Genomic DNA, 26,212 nt, shown 5'->3' on the forward strand with positions numbered 1-26,212 from the left:
AACTCATACTGAAGCTATGTCTATTTCTTCCTAGCTAAGACTCTTTTTCCATTTTAGTGAATTGGTTATTTATCATTAATTTTCCAAAGCCTCTTCATCAAAAATTAGGTTTTGACCCTTATATTTTTATTTTCAATTATCTCATCTCTCCCCCTTATTAATCTTTCCCCTGCCAAATCAATTTCCATAACTTAATTGTGTCCTCTCTGAATACCCCATCTGCTTTGTATGATTTTTCTTTCCTGACTATTCCAATTATTGATTTCATCACCCTCTTACCCTTATAAAAGGGCCTTTTAAATTTGGCATTTCCCAAGAATACAGTTTAGAAAAGAAAACAAATTTAAGTCACTGAATGTTTTAGGATTGCTCTGTCTAAATTAAGGCAGGCTTTGTACTTGATGATTGCTGAGCGTGAATGAACGCTGTTGTGACAGCTTTTGAGCTTGCCTTTTTTTTTCCCCCTGCCAAATATTTTACGTTATTTAAGGTAGTACAGACCCACACCTTTCACCTCTTGTATTCTTTGAATTCACTGAAAAAAAGAATTAAAAACTAGAAGTGCACCTAGCATTTCCTGTTAGTGAATGGTAGTTGTCTTTTAGATTATTTGTTAGTATCATTATTTTTCTAATAATTTTAATCAACCCAAATTCTTACAGAAGGCCAGAAATGTCACTGATGTTTTTAAGCATTAGCTTAGGTTTTACTCTCTTTTTACGACCCAGCCATCTTCAGAGTAGGTAATTTGCCCTAAGCCTTAATGGACCTCAGCTGCATCTGGTTTTATATGCTAAGGTTAATTCTGTGGGCTAATGGCCAGTAGTAGGTCATAATGTACATAGTATTACATTAGAAAAAATTTAAAACATTTTCTTTTAGCATGACAGCATGCCAGATGTGGATTTATCTGGAAGCTGCCACTGTAGCATCAGGATGGCATTGATGCTACCCTACATAATTGCTTCCCTTGAGTAGTAAGGTGGATTATATAATTATTGATTTGTTTATACTATCCATATTCTTGGAGAATTGTGGGTCAAGGCAGCCTTGCAATTGGGATTTTCATAAAGCATGGCATTTCTTCTGGAACAGGTTGAAAGAGTAAAGTTGTTTTTTGTTTTGTTTGATGGAGTGGGGAGGAAGGGTCTTTGTTCCACCTTTAGGAAAGAGAGCTGTTAAAAAATTATGCAGGTGTGTGCTGATATTAGCCGGCATCTCTATGCATTGTGATACTGAATTACCAGTCTGGCAGCCAAGAGCGTGTAATATAGTACGTCGACTGAGGCAGGTGGTGACGGTGGGTCATAGTTAGTGGAATGCTTTTTTCCCCCTTCTCTTTGCAACATGTTATTAGTAAAGGAGCTGAATTTACTCTTGTTTTCCAAAATCCCCGGAGTTATTTTATTTGAACATGATATTTGGCTTTGAGCAGCTCACTCCTCAATACACCAAACCTCTTCCCTTCCCTTCCCTTCCAAAACAAAACTTAGGCAAAGCTTGCTTTTGCATTTTGTCAGGGATATTGTATAGCAACAAAGAGTGTAATTCATGTGTTAGTTCTGAGGCACCTCTGTTCCATACCACTGTAGAAATACTTTGCTCCTGTGGATGTTCAAGACTGTGTAAGAGGAAATTTGGTTGAGGCCTACCCCAAAATCTGGCTCTTCGTTCTTGCTTGTAGGCTAGTACTTCCTAGGAATAAACACACTCTCGAATGGGCATACATACATGTAAGTACATACATTGACTCCTACTCTTATATATTTCCGATCTGGAATCAGAAAGATTATCAATACTTTGTTTTCCACACTCTTTATAAAGAGTTAGCTTGCCAGTGTGAACCTGGTAACTGGTGTCTGTAACAGATTTGTACCAGATCATAAAATATTCAAAATAGAAGAAACATTATAGATCATCTAACAGAGCTTCCTCATTTTTGCCCTGTGGATTATTGGCTCAGGGTTCAGGGAGATCCTATGCATTGCCTGAAATTCCTCAGTGAGTGAGTGTCAGAAGTCCATGACTTCTTTGGAGAGGTCAAATACTTCTATCTTTGGAAGAAAATTCTTTCACTTGTGCTTTCTTTTCTTTTTTCTTCTCATCACAGTATTTCATCTTCTAATTTCACATTAAGATTTGCATAATTTAAGCAGCCACAAGTTCACATGCAGTCTTACCTAACTAGGTACAAAGATTAGTACAGTCCACTACTGACTTATCAAACCTAGGATCAGCTGGAGTAGAATTGGTTCTTAAAGAAACTGGTGGGCATTTCATATTGTTCTTTTGTTCAAGATCCCATTCTGAGAATATAGTTACAAAATAGGGAAGAAAAATCTCAATTTCTAGAGAAACATATTTACTAAACTAAAAAGAATGTGATATTGGGTCGAAAAAGCACTATGGAATATTATAATCCTGTAGGAAATTGGTGGTCATATTTTATTTTTTAGATGACCTCTGAGCTTTGTTCCTGTTTTTCTGATCATATTGCATTTACGTAAATTCACTCTGCTACCAAATACACCGGTTCCCTTTTGGCCCCATACAATGGGCACCAACTGTATGGTGCATGGCAAGGAACACTGGTCTTTATGTCAAGATGGTCCTTATTGCTGAATGGATTTAAGCAAGTCTCATTTCCTCTCTGAAATCAATTCCTCTTGGGCTCCTCCTCTGTAACTGTAGTGGCTGGACCAAATGATTTCTAAGCTTTTCCTGATCTAACCTTCTAAGAAAAGCTTAGCAAATGTATCTTACACTAAAAATTCCTTGAAACAGGTGAGTCAATAAAAGAAGCATAGAACCAAGTCCTTGGTTTAAACTGTCAGTTTGATTTTTTGTGGAAACCCAATCATTAGAGTATGTTAAAGTTGTAAAAAATATGCACTTTCCAGAAGTAGGAAAATCTGAGTTTATTCCCATGTTCCCTAGATTTAGTCGAGCAACCAGTAGAAATCATTTTTTCAGATATGCCCTCCTGACCCTCTGGACTAAGTAGAGCCCCATGTTTTATCCTGTTTCCCTCTGCTTTTTCAGAACATATGTCACAATTTTAGAAATAATTTATTAATGTCAGTGCTTCCTTTAAACCAACTCCCTTAGGGTAAGTAATACTGCTAGCTCCCTCGACCCTAAGACAGAGCCTGGCATGAAACAGGTGTTTAATAAATACTTGTTGAATTAATGAACTGACTTCACCTCTCTAAACCTAAGTTTTGTATCTGAAAATCAAGAGGAGAAGGAGGTTTTGACAAGATGTGCTGTAATGTTTCTTCTGGGTTCTAAGTTCTAATATCTTATTTCTATATTCTGTGTCTTCTAAAATCATAAGTCTGCAATGATTTTATAGGTTGGTGCTTCCCATGCTAAATTCATTTAAGAAAAATTTTAATTAGGAAATATTTCAAGCATATAAAAAGCAATAAGTAAATTTTGACATCCGAGTATCTACAAAAATGTTAAAAATGTTTCCATATTGCTTCAAATCTTTTCTTTAAATAAAATATGACAGATAAAGCAAAAGATCTCCCTCCATTCCACTTCAATCCCTTCTCTCCTTCCAACTATTAAGATGAAGGAAATACATCTGTATGTAAGAACATGAATAAGTCTTAAAAACATGAGAAATAGAAATGCCAGACCACTGAGATTAAATTTTGAGCAGTGTACTGTAAGTAAATATTAAGTTCACATAAAATTGTTACATGTACTTATGGATATATGCATGCATATTTTACAAATGTGTGGAAGCAGATCAACAAAATCCATTAGTTTTTTAAACAAATGAATCTAGTAACTTGAATCCAGTTTAGAACCCAGTGATTACTAGCAGATAAATATGAACTGTGTGATTCATTGCAGATGGTTAATCTTCAAACTTTAGCAGACTTTTATTATCTGGCAACAACCAGTTCTTGAAAGGTTGAAATAATAATGTTTCCGCAGTGTTCCCAAGATTACTTAAGCTACACTAAGTACTTTATGTGGACGATCTTAGAAATAGAAGGCTTCAGTAACGATCATAATACATACATGCCTTTTATGTTGGTCTTTGCAGTTGACTAAGGCTTCTCATATCTGTGATTTCTCTCCTCCACTCTAAGAGATGTATATTGCATATTATAATATTTTTCTGTTTTATATTTGTGAGAGGTGAAGTAACTGCATAAAGACTCAGGGAATAAATAGAAGAGGCAGAGTTTCAATCTTGTCTTTTGACCCTTAGTCCAGTAAATGTTGCTTCCCATTATTGGTTTTGGATAAGAGTCCTTTTCCAAAGCTCTTGGCTTTAAGCATTAAGCCCTTTCCTCTTCTGCAACAAAATTGACCTGTTAATTCCAGTGTTACCTCATGGTATTTTATTTTCTTTGTCCAGAATTAGAACACATTATTTTTTCTTTTCTCTATCTGTTGATGAGTCCAATGACTAAGCCCTGTCTCATTTTGCTCTTGAATATTGGGAGCCCTGTGTTAAAACTAACTCTCATTCATTCTGCTTTGACTTTAGAAAAGAGATAAGAAAATGACGTATTATTTTTGCAAGCATCTTTAGTTCTAATGAATAATAGTTCTTGGCCTGTTTTGGTACTTCCATGCGTATCTTTCATGATGAGAACTAGAAAACTGAGTTTTAGTAATTCCAAAGCATTTTTTCCATCTCTTCACCTTTTTCTTCATTTGTACTGCTCTAGTTTAGGCTCTCCTCATTTCTTGTCTGAATGGGTCCTAATGAGTCTCCCTTCTCCCTACTTTGCCTCAGTCTTGCTCCTATCAGCTTTGTTTTACTTACTACATAGAAACTGATTAGGTCTTTCCCCTGCTTTGCAATCGTCAGTGACTCTCCTTTGCCTGCTGGTAGAGTCCACCTGTTTCTTGTGACATCCAAGTCTCCTCTGAATCTGGTAGTTGCCTTCTTCGCTTAGCCTCATTGCTTCCTGCTCTGCCTATCCTCCTTCTTCCCCCAGCGCATCTCTATTTCAACCATATTAACATCTCTTTGCTTGTACTCATGATGTTCTCTCTTCATAGAGAGCCTGCCGTCTGCCTCTTGACTCTTCCTTCCTCCTGTTTTTGAGCGCACCATCTAGTTGGTGAATAACTTGTCTTTTTTAAGGCCTAGTTTAAATATCACTACCTCTATAAAACCTTTCTTCTCTGCTTTAGTGGAATATATTTACTTTTCTCTTCCTCTCTTATTCCAACCAATCCATCAGCAAATCTGGTTAAAATATATCTGAAAACCAGCTGCTCTTCACCAGCTCCCCTGCTGGTCTAAGCCACTGTCATATTTTTCACTTGGATTATTTGCAGTAGCTTCCTTGCTGGTCTCTCTGCTTCCATCTTTGGTCAATAGAGTTTATTCTTCACATAACAGCCAGAATCTTATTAAAATGCAAGTCAGATCATGTCATCTTCTCAAACCTCTCCAGTGGCTTCCTATCTCACATCAAGGAAAACTGAAGTCCTTACTCTGGCCAAAAACCTTGCATGATCTGGGCCCCAACTTCTCTCTAAATTCTGATCATATCCCCTATCACTGTATCCTTTGTTCACTGCTCTCCAGTGACACTGGCCTTCATGACAGACATACTGACCCCAGGACCTTAGCACTTGCTGTCTTCAGTAACTGGAACATAATTTCCATAGGAGTATGAATGGCTCACTCCAATGCTTCCTTCAGATCTTTCTTTGAATATCAACTTACCAAAGTATTCTTCTCTGACAACTCTAGATAAAATAATATCCTCCTCATATAACTGTCTCTAACTCCTGGCTCTTGACTCTCTACTGCCTTTAAATTTACTCTGATTTTCTTTATAACACTTACCACTATCTGACATAGTCTTCACTTGTTTATTCTAGAATGTTAGCATCTTTAGAGCCTTTGCTTTTGTTCACTTCTGAATTTCCAAACCTAAAACAGACTCTTGAATATAGTACTTTCTCAATAAATATCAAATTTATTAATTAGTAGTTAATTGCTCTATCCTCTGTAATTCCATAACACTTTACATACCTATAGCATTGTTTGTATTTCACTCTACTTCTAAACTGTGAGCAACTTGAGGGTAAGGACTGAGTAATTTTTTCTTCCAATTTATTTTACATTTTAAAGACTATCCTACACAGTGAGGATACATAAGTTTCTCCATTTGAGGGTTTTTAAGTCTTATTTCTGTCTGTTCCTAGTACAGAATAGAGTACCTGGCATCATATAGTATGTGCTCAAGTAAATGTTTGTTCCATAATTATTGAATGATGTGCAAATGGGGAGATAAATAGATTTAATTTCTAGTTTGCAATGGCAACTGCTTAGCAGATTCTAAGGTAGTCAACATTTTATTTTCCTCTAAAATATTATGAATTCCAGAAAAATGCCTAACTAAATTAGACACTCAAGCTATTGACAATCTCTTGTAGCAAATTTATTACTTAAAAAGTATGGAACTGAATTGAAAAATGTCAAAGGATGCCAATACTAGCTCTGGCTATAGCTTGCTATATTCATGGAAAACTACAAAAGCAGATCAAGGGCCTGTATTTTAAAAAATTAAGCATAAGGGAACATGATTTTAATGAACCAAAGAAAGCAAAAGCATCCAAATAACTGAAAAAAAAGGTTTAAAATGTTGCTTCATTACAAAGTAATAAAAACATAAGGACTGTAAAGTTGGAGAAGAAAATAATAAACCTAGAATAGCAAGCTCTGATGAAAAGATGACTGGATAAGGTAGAAAGGGAGATAGATGAGATAAGCAAGTTCAACTGAAATGCAATAGAAGAATTTCAGTCCTTTGTAGTAGAATAGAACAGAGTTAACTCTAGAAAGCCATACTTATGGTAGAGAAAACAAATTTGAGAAACTTTCCCAGAATGCAAACAAAAGAAAAAGATGTCAACAATCAGTGTTTGAGTGTATAAAATGTATGGTGGATAGAGAGGGATATCCAGAGTAAGACTTATATGTTTCTAGAAACTAATAAGAGCAGAAGGAACAAAAACACAAGTTAAAAAAAAGGAAAAAATAAGTAATTTACTGAGTTGAGTTCAAGCATGTAAGTTGAAAGAGCTCACCAATTTCCAAGTTATTTCGAGAAAAAAAAGGACATATTTAGAAACATTCTCACTTAAACCAAAAACAAAAACAGAATAAAGAAGGAAACAAAATCCTGAAAATATCTAGGGAGAAATAAGCAGCTTGCTTAATTTAAAGGAAAAAAATTCAAATTGACCTCAGACTTCTACAATGCTAAAATATAGATTGACTCAATTATCCAGTTTCAAGAGATTCAGTTAAAATTAATTTATGTACTAAAGATTTGTATACTAAAATGTGCTCTTCAGTGTTATTTTTAATATTTTTACAATAGAGTAATTTACACTATAAAAGAAAACATGCTTAAATAAATCATAGTATATCCCTTTTTAATACTATAAACATAACCACATAAAATTATATTTTAAAATTAGAACAGGCTCATGATATATTAAATAAAAAAGATACCAAACGTTTTATGATATGCCCCAGTTTTTGTGTATATGTGTGTGTGTGTGTGTGTGTGTGCGCGTGTGTGCGCGTGTGTGCGCGCGCGCGTGTGCGTGCACGCATAGGAAAAAGTCTAAAATGTTAGGGGTATGTATCTCTGGGTAGGGGGAATATGTCATATATTTTCTTTTTTCCATAATTTTTTTATGTATACATGTTGTTATAACTATGAAAACAGACAGATTTATTTTAAAAAAAACAGAGAAGTTGGATAAGTTTTTAATCCCATAACTGCTTCTAATAGTAACAGCACTACAGGGAGAGAAACTTTATAATTTCAAACGTAAAGTTTGGAATGTTTAATATCCACCCAAAAAGCTGCTGGAAATTCAGTGCAGTGGACTTGCATCACCAAAGAAAATTTTAAGTTATAGTAGATTCTTTTTTCAGGTATAAAATCAACTGGGTTCTTGATTTGATAACCGTCAGAAGGAAAAACCTAGCTAGAGATAAATATAACCTTGGAAGAACAATGAAAAAAAAAATCTGTTTAGAATGGTAAGAAAATGTGCAAAGGGGAAATAAGTTCAAACTAGAAGTGGAATCCATGAAACAAACCAAAAACCTAGAGAAAGAATTATTTTTCTCAAGAATGTTGTATAGTCCCTTATTACATTGGATACGAAGTATAATAGAACCCAACAAAAAAAAAAAAAAACAAAATGAAATGCTTTATGTGTTCCTCAGTGTTAAAATTTAGATACATCAGAATGTTGTAGATATAGCTAAAGGAGTGCTTAAAGTGAACTTTGTAGAATTAAATGCTTATATTAGGAAAATATGAAAGTCTAAAATCAATGATCTAAGATACCAATTTAAAGAAGAAAAACAAAACAATAGCAAATTGAATGATAGTTCAATTAATGTAGTTAGACAAGAATAAACAATTTAAAGTCATGCATGTTAGAAAAGAAGAAATGAAACTGGCTTTACCTGCAGTTGACATCATCATCTATGTAGAAAATTGTACCTACAAAAAAGTACTAGAACTAATAAGTTTAGAAAGATTTTGTATATTGACAGGATATATGGTCAATATACAAAAATCAATTATATTTTATGTACTAGAAAAATACAATTAGAAATGTAAAATTTTGAAGTATTTACAATTAAAAAGCATTAAAGAAGTAATCTAACAAATTTGTGCAAGATTTGCACACTGAAGACTATAAAATATTCCTGAGAGAAATTAAATATGTTCTAATTAAATGAAGATATAGACCATGTTCATGGATTAGAAGATACAATATTGCTAAGATATTAATTCTCTTCAAGATGACCTATATATTCAACATAGTCTCATCCAAAATTCTGCCAGGTATTTTTGTGGGAATTGACAAATTTCTTGTAAATATTATATGGAAATTCAAAGGACCTAGAATAGCTAAAACAATTTTTTAAAAGAAGAACAAAATTGGAAGAATCAGATTACCTGATTTTAAGACTTGCTATAAAGTTAGAGTAATCCAGACAGCGTGATACTGATGTATGAATAGATCAATATAAAAGAAGGCAGTGTCCAGATAAAGACCTGGACACATACGGTCAATTAATTTTCACAAAAGTTGCCAAGGATATTCAACAGGAGGAAAATATAATCTTTTCAACAAACTGTGCTGGAACAATTGAATATCCATTAAGAAGAAGAAGAGAAAGAGGAAGAGAAGGGAGAGAAAGAGGAGACTGAAAGTAGATATAGGACCAAATGCAGGAGCTAAGATTATAAATCTTCTACAGGAAAACATAGAAAATCCTTCTAATATTAGATTAGACCAAAATTTCTTAGGACACAAAACACATGAGCCTTAAGGGCAAAATATTGATAATTTCTTAAAATTAACTGTTTTGGAAAAGAACAGAAAGTGGGGTACAAAAGGCAATCTATAGCCTGGGATAAAATATATAAGTTTTTAACTTATATTACATAAAGGTCTTGTATCCAAAATACATAAAGAACTCTTTTCACTCAAATTATGAACACAAGTAACCCAATTAAAAAATGAAAATTTAAAAAGTATAAAAGATTTGAACAGACACTTCAGAAAAGAATAGCAGATAAGTATATAAAAATAATATAAAGTGAACATAAATATATTTATATTTTAAACTTTTCATTATATAAAATATAAATATAAACAAAGTATATATGTATATGAAAAGATACTCAAGATCATTAAACATCAGGGAGATGCTCATTTAAACCACAATGAGAACCACTACATACCTGCTAGGATGGCATTGAAATTGACAATACCAAGTGCTGGTAAGGATATGAAGCCCTCATACACTGCTGTTGGTGATGTAAAATGGCACAACTTCTTTATAAAACAGTTCGGAAGTTTCTTATGAAGTTAAGCATACACTTAATCAGCAATCACGCTTGTAGTACTTATCCAAAGTAATGTAAACATATGTCCTAAGATTTGTATATAAATGTTCATAATGCAATTGTCCCTCTATATCCATGGGAGTTTGGTTCCAGGACCCCCAGTGAATACCAAAATCCACAGATGCTCAAGTGCTTTATATAAAATGGTGTAGCATTTACATTTAACCCACATACATCCTCTTTTATACTTTAAATCATCTCTAGATTTCTTATAATGCTTAATACAATATGAATGCTATGTAAATAGTTGCTGGCATGGCAAATCCAAGTTTTGCTTTTTTGAACTTTCTGGAAAAATTTTCCTCCATATATTTTCAATCCATGCTTGGTTGAATCTGTGGATGTGGAACCCACAGATATGGAAACCAACTGTAGTTTTATTCATAGTAAATAAAAACTGGAAATAATTGGTGACTTGATAAATAATGGAATTCCATTCAATAATAAAATAGAATGCTGATACATGGAAAAACATAGGTGAATCTCAGAAGCGTTATGCTAAGTGAGAGAATCCAGGCACATAATGTACAGTATTATTCCATTTCTATAAAAATTTAGAAAGGCAAAAATGTAACAAGAGAAAGCAGGTACAGATTGCCTGAGAATGGGTTGGGGCAAAGATTAACTGCAAAGGGGAAAAAGATAACTTTGATGAGGGGTGGGGACTCGGGGAAGGCTGGGGAGGGGATGGAAATAGTGTGTATCTTACTCATGATAGTGGTTACATAAGAGTGTACACGTGTCAATAGTCACCAACATGTACGCTTAAAAATTGGTGTATTTTATAGTAAATTACACTTCAAAGCTGATTAAAGGAAAACCAAGCATACATACTCAAAATAAGAAATTGGTCTTTAGATTTACAGAATCTCAGGTCAATGTTTGGGAGCATTTTAGAGGTCAATTTTCAAAGTCCCAGAGAGGAAGAGAAACATTAAAAGAATCCAGATGTATTCCAATTTGTAGTCTCTGCTGACTTGACTCACCAGGGTATTTTAAAATCTTGGCATAAATTAGATTCCCGTTTTTAGTGATCTTGCAGAAGCATGGAAAATTGTTGAAGATGATAGTGGCTATTTGGTGGGGGAAGTGGGCAAGTCTAAGGAATTACGAGTACACTGTAGGCCAGGGAGACTGAATTTAGTACTGTGAAAATATTAAATGTCATCACAGAACCAATTTGCAAATAATGAAAGAAATAGAGTAGCAGAAACTTGGCTTTGTCAAGAAGGAACCATGCCAGACCACTTCAGCCCCTCTGATTACTGAACAGCAGTTCTGGAAGTTTAACTGGAAGCAACAGTTGGAACGTATCCTGGCCCTGGTCAGACATTTAGATTTAGTCAATAGTAAACCCTCATCACTAAAATTGGAAAATATGGTTTACAGCCCTAGCTGAAGAGTAATATCTAAATTTTCCTGGCACGGTGTGGACAACAGAAGGAAAATATGTTTGAATTTTGGGTGATGAATGTATGGTGTGTTTGAGTCATGATGAGGTTTACATGGGTAGAACATGGGAGTGGGAAGTGTGTGTGTTTGCGGGGTGAGGGAAGGGAATGAGAGAAAGATGAAGCCAGAACACAAAGGGCCTTCATACACCATGCGAAAGAGCAGGACCTCTTTCAGGAATTCCCCAGAGCCGTAATAGAATGATTGACAGGCAGCTGGTCCTAGACTCTAGGTCGGCTTCCTCCTAGTCCAGAATTGTTTCACTTCTATCACTTGCTGCTTCTCCCCTCACTGAAATGAGTAAACATTATTATACTGAGAAATAAATAAAGAGGAATTATTGATGGTAAGTAGATCATTTTTGAGCTCCATTTTAATGTTAGAGAAGATTGTATACCTCTTAGGTTGATTCGGCAAATAGCCACACGTTTGAGAATTAGAAAAAAATAAAAGTACAGAAATATGCACTGCAGAGCCAAGAGAATGAGAGATGAGGAGCTACTGTTCCAGGACTATGGATGATTCTTATATACTGGTTGTTAACCAGATCTTCTCTGTGACCTCAGGCAAGTCCTCTGCCTTCTTCTTATCTATAAAATGGGGATAATAATACTGATCCTTATCTGTTATCTGAAATTCTGAAATTCAAAGAACTCTGAAAAACAAAAGCTGCTTTGTTTTTGTTTTAATTTCATAAGTTCGTGGCAAACTCAGGTGGTGGTGAAACCTGGCCTGAACATAGAGGGTTTATGGTCATTTCCTACTTAGTGTGAATCTTCATGAATTCTGAAGAAATATTAAGACTTGATTATAGGGTGGCCCACTAAATCCTACTGGAGGTGTTTATAACATATGCTATATGAACTCTACTCCCTTTCTAAAATCTAAACAATTCTGGATTCTGAAACATCTGGCCCCAGGGGTTTCAGATAAGAGATTGTAAATCTGTAATACCTTCCTATTAGGCTTCTGTGAAGATTAAATTTCTTACTCCAGAACTCAGAAAATGGTGAGTTATTACTGCGTATCATTACTGAAAGGCAGAAATTAGATTCACCCTCCCACCTCTTAAGGATGAGTGAAGATTTAACCTGATGATGCCTAAGATTATTCTTAGTACTTTTACGTTTTAGTCTGTCAAGTGTGATTTACAGTATATCAGCTATTGAAACAGAACGTTTCTCTTAACTGTCCTACTTATCCTTCTTTTCTTGCAATCTTTACACGCTTGGATGGGTGCCTTATTTGCCTTTAGGTGTTAGCTGACAAACTTTTTTTGCAATCATCTTTCCAAGGTGTATTTTATAAAACTCATGTTTAGATTATACATCTCCTAGTTTAGTTAAAACACAAACAGATATGCTTATTTTCTGAGAGTTCTCAATAAAAATGAGTTCATAACATGCTTTAAGACGATGTCTTTGTTTGTAAAGACATTGGTTAAAAACACTAGAGGAAAAATATCTACCTAGATTTCATTCAGTGTTTCCCAAGTAGATTTTTTTTTCTGTGGTTGATTTATGGCATGCTTCCTATTTCTTCACGCTATATAAAACCCTTTTGCTGTGTTTAATCCTTGACCTGTGGGCATGGAGAAACAATTATGTAATACACGTCTAGTATTAGGAAACTTTTAACTGAAAATTTCATATAATGAAATGCTTGGGAGAAAAAGAAAGATTATTTAAAGAAATATTATATTTCAAAAGGAAGAGATAAAGCAATTATTTTTAAATGTGCTTTTCCATGGGCCATTTGCCTCTATTCAGAGTTGGGTTGGAACATAGCAATAATGAATCCCTTTGCCATTCTGGCTCCTGCTCCCCAGTGTCTTTTCCCTGGAAGGATGTTGCTGCCAATTTAGGATTGTAACCTGTGTGTGTGTCTGTTTACCTTTGTTTGGGTAAGTGTTACTAGGTACCCTGCTCTTGGCCAGCGATTCCACTACCTGGGTGGTTTCACTCAACATCAGAATGAGGAGGAATGCAGTGATGAGGCATTGATCCAGAGAACAGGGCGGATAAGGTTTAAGATAGTGTAAGGATTAGAATAGAGACTTTCTATGCTTTTTCAGAGGTGGGAAGAGGAAACAATAAGGATGGAACTTTTTCTTCAACGTCTCATGCTTTCTCCACCCTATTTTCTAATTTTACAGTCAACCAACCACTGAACTTCCTCTCCCTACAGAAGATAGTGTGGGGAGGAAAAATTTCAGTCACTTGTGAGTGAAAAGATAATCTTTTTGCTGCCATGATTTGCTGTGTTGTAGTAGAGCAGTGCTTCTTTCATGAGAGCGTATGACCAAGTGACCCCTTCCAGATCCCTCATTCTTTTAGGCTATGACCTTAGAAGATAAGTGCAGTCATTTGCGGGAACTTTTGCTTTGCAGTTTTCTAGTTGGTTGACCTCTGGTAAAATCGCTTCACTATCTGCCAGATATTCTATCTTAAAACATTTTTTTCTGTAAAGCCTAATTCCTATGAGTATTATAAGGGGGCGATTATAGTCTGTTTTATATCACTCAGTACATGAGAACATTGTTTTTCCATTTAGTTTCTGGTACTCTTTAAAGCTGTTCATAGTGTTAATCATTGAAATATTTCTGAGAATCTCTTTCTTCATCCTAAAGAGAAGATAACAGGAAATAATGACATAAATGTGTTTTGATAAATGTGAAATAGTTTGTAGACATAGGATTTTATTTAAAGTGGAAAAAAATGATTAATTTGATCAATGAATGTAGTCCCCTCAAATAAGATTGCTAGATGTCATGCATATAGTAGCCAACGGTGAATGTGATGCCGAAAGCTCAGCCTCTGTATACCAGTGCCAGATCAAATCTCAGAGATAGAGTTTTGGGTGAAGTAGAAGAGAATAGCTTTATTGCTTTGCCAGGCAAAGGCAGGCAGAGTAGGCTCCTGCCCTCAATAACTGTGTGACCCAACCCTGGAGGATTTGGTGAGGAGTTTTATAGTGATGGTTCAAGGGCAGAGTTGATGATAAGATTAGGGTGTGTGCAGAGCCTGCACTCCTTTAATCTGGTCTCAGGTAATCTGATGAGTTTTTCTGGTTGCTTTAATCTGGCCTCAAGTGGTCTCCTCTGGAATGAAAAATGCTAACTCCATTTGTTGGGGGTTTTGGTTCTGTAAGGAACTCAAAGATATTGTTATGTGTATCCCTTGAGGCAGAACCAGGACCCTGCCCCAAGGCTGCACTATTGTTTTTTGGCTGCTCCTCATTTGTCTCTGCATCCTCTCCCTTCCCTGATTAGCAAATGTTTGAAACTGCCCTTTGGGGCTCAGGGAAGGTCATGGAGGCTAGAGTCTGTTCCCTACAAACAAGGAATGGGGTCCTGGAAAGGCTTCTCTACCCAGGAGCCCCACTGAGCAGGGTCCTGCTCGGTTTCATACAGGCAGCTATAAAGGTATGTGTTTACAGAAAGTAGATACATGTTCCTTGTTCTGATTTTGAACAGGTATTTTGAACAACAGTATCTCCTATTGTTTCTTTTCTTTCCTCCACCATTGGCCGATCTCTAAGCAGTATTCCACTGAACTGAAGAAACTGTACTGCCAGATTGCAAAGACATGCCCCATCCAGATCAAGGTGATGACCCCACCTCCTCAGGGTGCTGTCATCCGTGCCATGCCTGTCTACAAGAAGGCCGAGCATGTCACTGAAGTGGTGAAAAGGTGCCCCAACCATGAGCTGAGCCGTGAATTCAACGAGGGTAAGTAGAATGGGGATCTGTGGCCGTTCAACTAAGTTCCTTGAAATAGAGCTCCTGTGGAGACTTTTGTTTGGTGCCCACTTACCTAGTTCCAACCTCTGCTGTCTGATGGCAGCTCAGGCTACCTTTCTGGCTGACAAGACTGTCTGAGAATAATGATGAGTAAATTTCAGGCTTTCACAATGATTGAACTGTTTATTTTAATATTGGTAATTGCTCAGTGACCTGGACTTGCCTCTCTACTCCCTACTGCTTCCTTCCTTCTTCTTTTTTCTTTCTTTCTTTTTTTTTTAATGGGAGGGTTTAAGGAGAACATGTGGCCCCTGATCTGTTGGGCCCTGGCTAGGGGCTTCAGTGCCTCTCCCAGGGTGATTGTCAAGGCCAGACCAATTAGGGTCTAGAAGGGGAAGAGATAGTTTAAAAAATAAATAAATAAAATAGAAGAAGAAAGTAGGAACTAAGAAAAAGAAATGAAGGCAAATGATGGATAAGAAGAGTTAATAGAAGATCTAGAATATAAGCTGGGGACAGGAAACAGTAAAGTAAAGGACTGGGAGTCAAAGAGCAGGTATCTTGGGGTGACCTTTAAGTGCTGTATCCGTAGGTAAGTTAGGCCCCAGCCTCTGAGCTTCAGATCCAGTAATAGTTTTACAGAAGAGGTCATTCTTTCCAAGGGTCCCCTTACATCTGATGTTCTAAAGTTCTTTGAAGGCAGGCTAGGTCAAGAAGACAGAAAAATGGAAAGGAAGGACAGAAGAAAGCATAAAGATTCATCAAAGAGTGATGAGGGTGCAGGAGGGTTGGGAGTTAGGATACTTTTTATAGAAATTATATGAAAAATAGAAAGATTGGTAGGTAGCCAAAATGTGTATATGTAGAGAATGTAATAGATGTTAGAGAAAAAAGTAATGGAGAAAGAAAATAGATAGAAATTTTAAAAGAGAAAGTTAAAATACTCCCAGCTTAATACAACTATTTTTTACACATGAATTCCTAGTCCTTGTTTATATGATCTCATTATCCATACCTTTGCATCTTGCTTTTCACTTAACAATATGCTATAAAGGTTATTCCCTATATCTAGGCTTCATTATAGGTTTCCATAATTGCCCTCCATCCCTCAAGGTGACATAACCATTTCTTCTTGTTTTTTTTTCTCACTGTTTGACATAATAGTTGTTTTTAGTTTTTGCCATAATAGATGATGCTTCAGAGAGCAGAGAGCATCTTGATACACTTAGCTTTTTACTTTTATTGAATATCCGATTTGTAGAATGAGAATGTGCAGCCAAAGGTTAAAAAACACTTTCACGTCATTAACTCTTGGAGCAGCTTCTTTCTTTTCAAGTTCCACCAGGTATCATATTTTGTGAAACTTTGCCTATACTCTTTTAAAACTTGCTTGCCTTTTCTTACCCTCTAACCTGGGGCTCTTGCAGCGCAATAAAAACAGTAAGTTTCCCATCTTTATGACCAAAGTAAGATGGAGACTTCATGATGAAAAAAAGAATAGGCAAAGTGAAAGTTATATCCTTGCCATCCATAGCTTCCTATTTAGTATTTTTAATGGTCAATTTGGGGGCAGTATTTTCTCTCAAGCTAATACATGTTTTTAATGAACTTGCTCCTTTTTCTTCCATTTTCCAGAGAAGCTAGAAAAATTCCCTGTATGGATCAGGTCAGAGATGTAGTCATAGAGTTCTCTACCACTTGAATTGTTTATCTTGAGCACCAGAAACATGGGACTGTTCCCTTAAATACAGATGAACATTCCTGTCCTTTCTGTGGCTATATGGGTGGTGATACTTTCATGTGTTAGATCTCTGGCAACAGGATCTATTCCTCTTTTCAAGGATGTATATTTCCTCTATTACACAAACCCTTTCTTTGGCCACCAACGTTCTTTCCATACAGTTTCATTTTGTTTTCTTTGTTTTGAGAGTGAAGAACTAAGAATTTTTTTTCTTTCTCCATTCTGCAGGACAGATCGCCCCTCCTAGTCATTTGATTCGAGTAGAAGGGAACAGCCATGCCCAGTACGTAGAAGACCCCATCACAGGAAGACAGAGTGTGCTCGTGCCTTATGAGCCACCTCAGGTAAACAGATAAGGACTGGGAAAACTTGAGATTATTAGTGTTGGTGATAGGGGGTGTTTCAAGCATCAATTTCTGTTTTAGTCCTTGTTATAATACAAGTAACCTTTTTTGTGTTTCTTCTCTCCCTCTTCTCCACAGGCCACTTCTCTATCCCCCTTCAAAACTCCTAAATTTGTGCTAAATTTGTACTTGGTAATGTGGCTCTGGGCCCATGTTCCCATCTTAAAGGCAGACAATAATTGAATCTACAGTTGAGTTTATATGTGGCATTATTATCCAGAGATCTTAACTGGCAATTCAGCTAGTAGTGGATGTACACAAGTACTGGATACAAGTATTTTTACACTGGCCTGAAAATGGGACACCCTAAGATGGAACTCTTAGCTGAAGTTTGAATGTACAGGTTCGCAGGTTAGAAAAGCAGAGTGGTGTGGCAGAAAGAACGCTGGGGTAGTGAGAACAGAGACTCTTCATTTGCTGACTCACTCTGTGGACCTTTAGCTTATAACTCTCCATCCCTGGGCTTCAGATTGCCTCACTCATAAATTCGTTTGCTGGACTAGATGATTTAGTTCTGAGGACCTCTTAAGCTCCAGAGTGTTCTTTATAGAAGTGTACATTCACATATATGTTGTACTGTTTTATCCATCTCGGGAAAATATCCCTGGAGCATTACTGCTATAGTTAGTAATTTTTTCATCTCTCTCTTTTCGTATATGTGATGAACTATTAGAATTAGGTGATATGATCAGCTTGCAAATGAATATGTAGGATCAAAGATCATTATTTTTTAAAAACCTGTCTCACCTTGGGTAGGGTCCAGTGTTACAGATATTAGCTTTAAGCTTCCCAAGATCCAAGGCAAAGAAGAAGCTACTGTGGATTTTACAGTTTGCCTTTGTAGAAGGAAGCATATCGCTTCCTCAGAAGTAGAGTTGTTTAAATAAGTGAGAACTAAGAAGGAAGAACTGAGAAGAAAGAACATCAGTTCAAACCATGGTTAACACCGACTGTTTCTTCCCCCCTCTCCGTGTTAAGGTTGGCACTGAATTCACGACAGTCTTGTACAATTTCATGTGTAACAGCAGTTGTGTTGGAGGGATGAACCGCCGTCCAATTTTAATCATCGTTACTCTGGAAACCAGAGAGTAAGTGGCATTTGCAGAATTGTCATTCTATAGAAACTCTGGGCAGAGGGCAAAGTGAAATTGTGTTTGCTTTATCATTACCTTTGCATGTGAAGCAGAGAGCTACCCTTGATTTTGTCCTTTGTGCTTTAAATCCTTGCTGCAAACACTTACATAAAAGATCTAAGAAAGTGGAGACAGAACAGTGTGGGTAAAGGTAGAAGAGAAAAAAAAAAGAATTGAGAAGGTGTTCAAGTCGCTTCATACCTGAATTCTTGACATTTGACTGGAATAGTTTCTGATTAGACAGTGTTTGTTTTCATGTGGCCCCTGAGGCATTTAACAGTTTCTTTGAATAAGTCTGAGCTGCCTATGGGGATTTTATCTGGAGACATCCACTGGCTTAACTCAAGTTTCCTTCAAAATATGTAGCTAAATACAGCTGTTCAGCTAAAGGCTTGGAGGTTCTTTGCAAAACAAATGGATGCTATTTACTAATATTGCTCATGGTGTGTAAGCACTTTTGTGTCCTTCCAGATGCTTTGGGGTCCATCCTCAAAGCAGCCATAACCAAGCTGGTAGTGGTGGTGCACTGGTGATGGCCAGCAGGGGTCTTTTCAAATTCTTTTAATTTAACCCTCTCTTCTCCTCTTCTCTAATTCCTAGTGGGCAAGTCCTGGGCCGCCGCTGTTTTGAGGCCCGGATCTGTGCTTGCCCAGGGAGAGATAGGAAGGCAGATGAAGACAGCATCAGAAAGCAGCAAGTCTCGGACAGCACAAAGAACGGTGATGGTACGAAGCGCCGTAAGTAGCTGTAGTGACCAAATGGGGTAGGGTTAAGTCTTCTCCAGAGAGGGGGTCTGGGGAGTGATCTTTGAGAAGCTGTGGAATAAGACCTAAGGGCTTTAGAGGCAAGTATGCCCCAGGGCCCCAGAGCTGATTGGAACAGCTCTCGCTGAAATGGACTCCAGGTGTACACTATAGCTTTTCAAAAGCAAATCATCACAGTGAGGATTTCTTAGTCAGCAATGCTCCAAATATGACTGCCAAACCAGTAGCGTCAGCATCATCTGGAAACTGGGTAGAAATGCAAATTCTTAGTTCCCAGACTTGCTGAATCAGAAATTCTGGGTGTGAGGTCCAGGAACCTAAGTTGTGTAAGACCTAAATTCTGTTGCCAGCTAAAGTTTGAGAAGCAGTATCTTAGCCTATTGGTATGCATTTATTTTTCTGATATTGAGCATGAGGGTTGAAAATGCCACCTGCCTTCCTCATGAGTCTGGGGGAATAGTGAGACTTAAGAACACATTTTATAAAGTGCAGTCTGGGAAATATGCAGATCTGGGTTTCATTGAATCTTGATGTGTAGGACCCACTTGGGGCCTTAATTTTACATCATTTATAGTGAGGCTAATGATTTAGGTCAGTTGTTTTCCAACTGGTCTTTTTAAGCAGCACAAGCTTTTATTAAAGAAATATTTCAAAGAATGCAAAATAGCTGAAAGCAGAGCTGCTGTAGCTGAAGAAGCAGGAGTCGGGGTGGGCTGTGGTTCCATGCTCCACTCACACCACCCCTTGCCAGTGAGGTATACGTCCCCAGAGGCCTTCAGGTAACAGAGGTTCCTCAGGTAACAAGCATTTGAAAACCATTGATCCACACGAGCTACTAAAGTGTGAGATATAATTCTAGAAGGTGTCTTGCATAAGCCTGATATCACTACAGCAAGTATTGTAAAGAACATCACACTATGAATGGTATCATGAAAAAGGTTTTAATCTTTTTACTGATTATTCTGCAGAAGAAATCAAACTTTTTGTTGCATTTTACAGAACAACAATGCTGTAACAACTGACCTCCATTAACTTCTGGCTGTTCAGTGTGATTCGTTTTTCCAGTTAGTCTCTTTTTCTCCCTAATTATTCCTCAAAAAATCATATATATAGGATTTATATTATATATACAATATCAATAGTACATATAATATCCATAATTATATCTCCACCCTTATTTTCTTCTTGGGTCTGTCTGTTAACCTAGCTCCATACACTTCCCTGAGCACCTAAGTTACCAACAAATCAGTAACTTTCAGTAAGAACGATTATTTGAACCCTGGTAGGAGAATCCTCTCTATACCCTGGATCCTGGGTGCAGTTTCTACATTGTGGAAACCTTAGGGATTTATGAGATTAATTCACTCATTTTACCAAAGAGAAAACTGAGGGCCTGGAAGGAGAGACTGCTTATCAAAAGTTATGCGATGTACATACTGACATCGGAAGGGTAAACTCACAAGGCTGAATGCACTGGCAAGACAACCTCTATACCATGCATTTACCTCCTTGGAAGATAAATGACCTGAAAAATAAAACACAAAACCAATGTATCTTCCTTTCCTGAACAGCTGTTCACAGACCCATGCCAGGAAGACACAAGGATTCCTGCAGCACTACTTAAGCCAGAGGCCGTTTCCCAGCCTCCCCGACCTCCCCCGGGGTTTTCTTTCATTTGTTTTCCCTCACCTTCCCTCCTCCCCACCTCATTATTGCTAGGTTTACACCTAAGGTAAAAGCAATCATCACCAATTACTGGCTGCTTAGAACTAGAAATTCTAATCTCATAAGTGTTACTCGTGCTACTGTCTGTGTAATAAATGTTATTTATTGCTTCAGAAATGTTTCCAGGATGAAACTTGCATTTTTCCTCCACCAGCTTTTCGTCAAAATACACATGGCATCCAGATGACATCCATCAAGAAACGAAGATCCCCAGATGATGAACTGCTATACTTACCAGTGAGTCTCCCTTGTGTATTCATGATCGCTTCATTTTCACCTTTGAATGAGCTTTTACTCTGGGGTCATCTTTCGCGTATCTGTGACAATGAGAAGAGGGTGATGGAGACTAGTGAGATAAAACAGAGAATTTATTTTTTGCAAAATTAGGAAATTACTCCTTCCCTCTACACTTCTGGAACATATTAACAGTGTGGGCTCTTCTAGCAGTAGCTCACCCAGTCAAAGCTACCTTCCTAATAAAATTTTTCTTATGCAAATATTTAAAATTAATTTGTACTTCATTATTTAAGAATGATAAGATGATTTTAGACAGCATGGTCATACCAATTTAGCACTAAAATTTTGTCAGAAGGCATTCACAAAGTTGATAATACATAGTGAATTGCCTGGGATTTCTCTTAGGGGGTGCTTTAAAGAAAGCCAGGCCAGGCTCGATTATATGGGAATGGCCAGAGATTTGGCCTAGTTATTGTGTAGCAGCATTTTTAATTCCTACAAGGAATATAAACCCTCTCAAGGTCACCAAGGTGCCCCTCTTTAGGCTATGGCTGTAGTTCATCGAATTCTTATTACCTTAGGTCTTTGCTATCTAGAGTGGCAGCAGAGTTTGGGTAACCAGTATATCTCTTGATGCCATCTACAATGACTTGCGACACAGACAAGCTAGGCCAGGAGATCTGACTGGGATTAAAACTAAGCCACAGGTTTGGGTGTGCCGTGCTTGCTGCCCTTCCTTCTTAGGGCCCTGAAGGTCGGGTAAGGGAATTAGACTGCTTGCTGGCAGAATAATTAGACAGTGAGTTAGCTAAGATTCTCAGTGTCTTGTTTCTCAGGCTACATATGGAAACTGACATGTGAACTCTGAGTTAAACATTTTCCTGCTATACTAGATATTCTGAAAGACCTAATATGTTTTCAGCTGATGAGATAGAAACCACTGGAAGAGCTGTTTTTTTTTTCATGAAATTTCAGTTTGTACTAATGGAGGAGGTACCCTGTATTCTGTTACATCTTATTTTTAGTGAAGAATTAGCCAAACTGAAATGTGTAAAGGAAAAAAAAAAAAACACAACTCTTAATTTACCATGAATTTGCTTGGTATTTGTTGAGTGGCAGTAATGCGAGACCCTGAGTCCTTAGAGATCAGTAGGGTACAATTCTTGCCTTCCAAGATCTTGCCTTCTAGTGAGGAGACAAATAGGCATAACGCAATGAAATCAGTGCTTCAGCAAAGCTAGGCATGACACTGTGGGAGCACATAGGAAGGATGGAAGAATCGGCCTAAAAGACTGAGGTCAGGAAAAGCTTCTCAAAGAGCATGATCCCAGAGCTGGGATTAGTAGGAGTTAACCCAACAAAAGGTAGAGAAAATCTTTCCATTTCTGAATTTTGACAAACTCTGCCTCTCATGCTCAGGGAGGAGACAGGTGATGTCCTAGGGTGCACAGGGTAAACAGACACTCACTCTTGGGGTCAGGCAAGTGCCCTTTGTTCTCTCCTTGCCTGTCTCTAGTCCTGGTCCTGCTCAGACTTATTTATTTATTTATTTTTGTTGACTGGGATTGCTTTTTTTTTTAAACTTCTTTATTGGAGTATAATTGCTTTACAATGGTGTGTTAGTTTCTGCTTTATAACAAAGTGAATCAGTTATACATATACATATGTTCCCATATCTCTTCCCTCTTGCATCTCCCTCCCTCCCACCCTCCCTATCTCACCCCTCTAGGTGGTCACAAACCACCTAGCTGATCTCCCTGTGCTATGCGGCTGCTTCCCACTAGCTAGCTATTTTACATCTGGTAGTGTATATATGTCCATGCCACTCTCTCACTTCATCCCAGCTTACCCTTCCCCCTCCCCATGTCCTCAAGTCCATTCTCTAGTAGGTCTGCATCTTTATTCCCGTCTTGCCCCTAGGTTCTTCATGATCATGTTTTTTTTTTTTTTTTTTTTAGATTCCATATATATGTGTTAGCATACAATATTTATTTTTCTCTTTCTGAGTTACGTCACTCTGTATGACAGACTCTAGGTCCATCCACCTCACTACAAATAACTCAATTTCATTTCTTTTTATGGCTGAGTAAAATTCCATTGTATATATGTGCCACATCTTCTTTATCCATTCATCTGTTGATGGACACTTAGGTTGCTTCCATGTCCTGGCTATTATAAATAGCTGCTCAGACTTTTTAAAGCTTTTAAGAGACTCTCTTAAAGAAGAAAGCACATTTTACCTCCGCTGAAGACTTGTGTCCTTCTAGAGGTAATTACAGTTAATTCTAGTTATTTGTGGTACTTATGCTTTATAAAGTCACTGTGAACACTGTACTAGCAAATACTGAATCATTGCTCCTAGAGGAAATACAGGATTAGGTTCCTGTGAGCCTCTGGTCATGTTTTTAGTAACTTATCAATGCATTACCTTGTTTCATGTGTGTTTCTTATTTAATATATGCTGTTGATTCATTAACATTGAACTCACTGCCCATAGCACTATAACTCATGGCTGACCTAAGTTTATCTAACACATATTTTCTCCATAAGGCACATCACAGCCTTCTTGCACTTAGGAACACAAGATAGCACAGCAGATGCCCTTGGGAACTATTTTAAATGGAAAAATCACCCACAAAAAGTGAAAAATGTGGGGCTTCCCTGGTGGCGCAGTGATTGAGAGTCCGCCTGCCGATGCAAGGGACGTGGGTTCGTGCCCCGGTTCGGGAAGATCCCACGTGCCGTGGAGCGGCTGGGCCCGTGAGCCATGGCCGCTGAGCCTGCGCGTCTGGAGCCTGTGCTCCGCAACGGGAGAGGCCACAACAGTGAGAGGCCCACATACCACAAAAAAAAAAAAAAAAAAAAAGTGAAAAAGTGGCCCTAACTAGACTATGAGAAGGACACCTGTTTCTAGCATGAGAGCTGAAACAAAAAGATGGAGCATCACGTTCTTCCCTCTCAGCTGGGAACTTGCACAACAGTTGAATCAGCTTTTCATCACTCTGCGCATGTCTGTGAATGACTGCAAAGCCTGCCAGTGTTGTTTTTCCTGTTACAAATAAATGTTAACAAGTAGGCGAATTCGTCCATGCAGAATCCACGAATAATGAGCATCGACTGTACTTCTGAAAGTTCTACAGCTCTTCATTATTTCTTCACTTTTCTTCTGCTCTTTGACATAGGTGAGGGGCCGTGAGACTTACGAAATGCTGCTGAAGATCAAAGAATCCCTGGAACTCATGCAGTACCTTCCTCAGCACACGATTGAAACATACAGGCAGCAGCAGCAACAGCAACACCAGCATTTACTTCAGAAACAGTGAGTGTGTCCCTGTGTCATTTTAGGAGATGTGAGTAAGATGACTGTCTATTCAGGTCAGCAACAGGGTGATTGTTGGGTGATGTAAAAGATGAGGCTGCGAGCAGAATATGGTAGGTTCAGATGGGCTGGTGTGGGGCACCATTTTTCACTTCAACAGTCTTCTGTGTTTCTTATAACATTCCCTTTGAGAAGTTCCACCTATATTTTGAAATTGAATACAAATCATTTCAAGTGAATTACAAAAAAGACTCACACTAACAGAATTAGTTCTCTTCTCTATGCCTCTGATCCAAGCGCATCTATCAATAGTAGAACTTTGAGTACACACTCTATTCTAGTAATAATGTGTCTGTTTAAAAACGTGTACTCTTCCTCATCTCGACAGACTATCTTGTCCCTCTCCTGGTATAGAGACAGCACATAGGTTTTACTATAAGTGTCTTGAGTGCTGTGTTGAGGATTCAGAGCCCCAGTGCATGCTCATTTGGCAAACATCTGGATGCAGAAGGGCAAAGTGGCATCATATTGCCGTGTTTTAACATACCCATTCTAGGTCTTCTTCCAGCGATACATGTTTACAGCAATGAGGCCAGATTTGCAACCATATTAGAATATACATACAACCTATTTACATGTTAATTTTTACCTAGATTCTTGCATCTTTGATTATGTTAATTGTTTTTTGACTAACCTGAATAAAATAGCTCTTATAAAAGGAAGAGAAGTTGGTGAATCAGGACTCCACTTATATTTACCCTTCTGTGGTTAAGAATAATCACTTGTTAGCTTAAAAACTATTGTGTCTGTACTGGAAGTATTGCCAGAGTCTCTGCAGATAGATGTAAAATATAGACATTTGGGGCTCATTTTAGTAATTCAAGCATTTGACTTTATTCTTCAGGCAAAAAAAAAATAAACCCAAACCATCTTGCCTAAGTCAAAGATTGTCTTTTACAATAGAAATGTAAATGAGCAATAAATAGTGGATCTTTTCTCATATATTATTAGCTAGTCTAGAGAGATACCTATGGAAAGTGTAATAAAAAGAGATTGCTTTTCTTTTTTACATCAAGATGAATGTAGGTGAGAAGGTTGGACTGCATTTCTGATAGTCAGAAGGCATCCTCTGAGCCCATACCTACTGACTATGAAGTATGGGGTGGGCAGCAGGAGAATAGAAAATAAGTATGCTCTCTCTTTAAAGGACTTCAGGCTCTTTGAGCATTTAAGACCTCTTTTGCCTGGAAGAGATCTCGCCATTCACTTCTGGCATGAAAGTTTGCAAATCATAAATATAAGGTTTTAGAGTAAGGCTGACTGGAAAGTTGAATCAGGTGGTTCCTTGGAGACACAGGTACTCCAAAGGAGAATTAGAATTCAAGGTTACAGAATTCCCATTGTCAATCCTATATAGTCTTTAGGATATCAGATAGAAATATATATTAATACATTCAAGTGCAAAACTGATTTAGTTCTTATAAACTCATACAAGAGGAATCAAAGAAATAGACTTGTAACATCAATTACAAACCCAAAGGGGATAAATGCCTTCTCCAAGATATGCATGTCATGCTATTAAGACATACTCTCAGGTCGTCACCAGTTCACTCTGGAAATGTTTGGCTTAGCCAAAATGACCTCAGAAGAACTACTCCATAGCAGATCATGCTGAACTAGTTGCTCCGTGATTTCCTTTTTTTAACAGGAAAAGTTCTGTCAGTATTAAATGGTGTGGTTTGAAAGGTCTGACC

The 26,212-nt window shown here is 37.4% G+C and overlaps 1 protein-coding gene across 19 annotated transcripts in view; it reads left to right on the forward strand.

The window, feature by feature from the left end:
* TP63 (tumor protein p63) overlaps nt 1-26,212 on the forward strand; it is a 227,897-nt gene that overhangs the window by 183,717 nt on the left and 17,968 nt on the right. For 17 of the 19 annotated variants that reach the window (XM_067034215.1, XM_067034216.1, XM_067034226.1 and 14 more), the window contains 6 exons: nt 14,937-15,123; nt 17,105-17,220; nt 18,259-18,368; nt 19,014-19,150; nt 21,057-21,139; nt 24,322-24,458. In XM_067034215.1, coding sequence (XP_066890316.1) covers nt 14,937-15,123; nt 17,105-17,220; nt 18,259-18,368; nt 19,014-19,150; nt 21,057-21,139; nt 24,322-24,458 — 770 coding nt within the window. The remainder of the gene's footprint in view (nt 1-14,936; nt 15,124-17,104; nt 17,221-18,258; nt 18,369-19,013; nt 19,151-21,056; nt 21,140-24,321; nt 24,459-26,212) is intronic. The other 2 variants (XM_059065688.2, XM_067034217.1) reach the window with 1 other exon arrangement.

This window comes from Kogia breviceps, chromosome 5 (assembly GCF_026419965.1).
Source record: "Kogia breviceps isolate mKogBre1 chromosome 5, mKogBre1 haplotype 1, whole genome shotgun sequence".
NCBI classification, from domain to species: Eukaryota; Metazoa; Chordata; class Mammalia; order Artiodactyla; family Physeteridae; genus Kogia; species Kogia breviceps.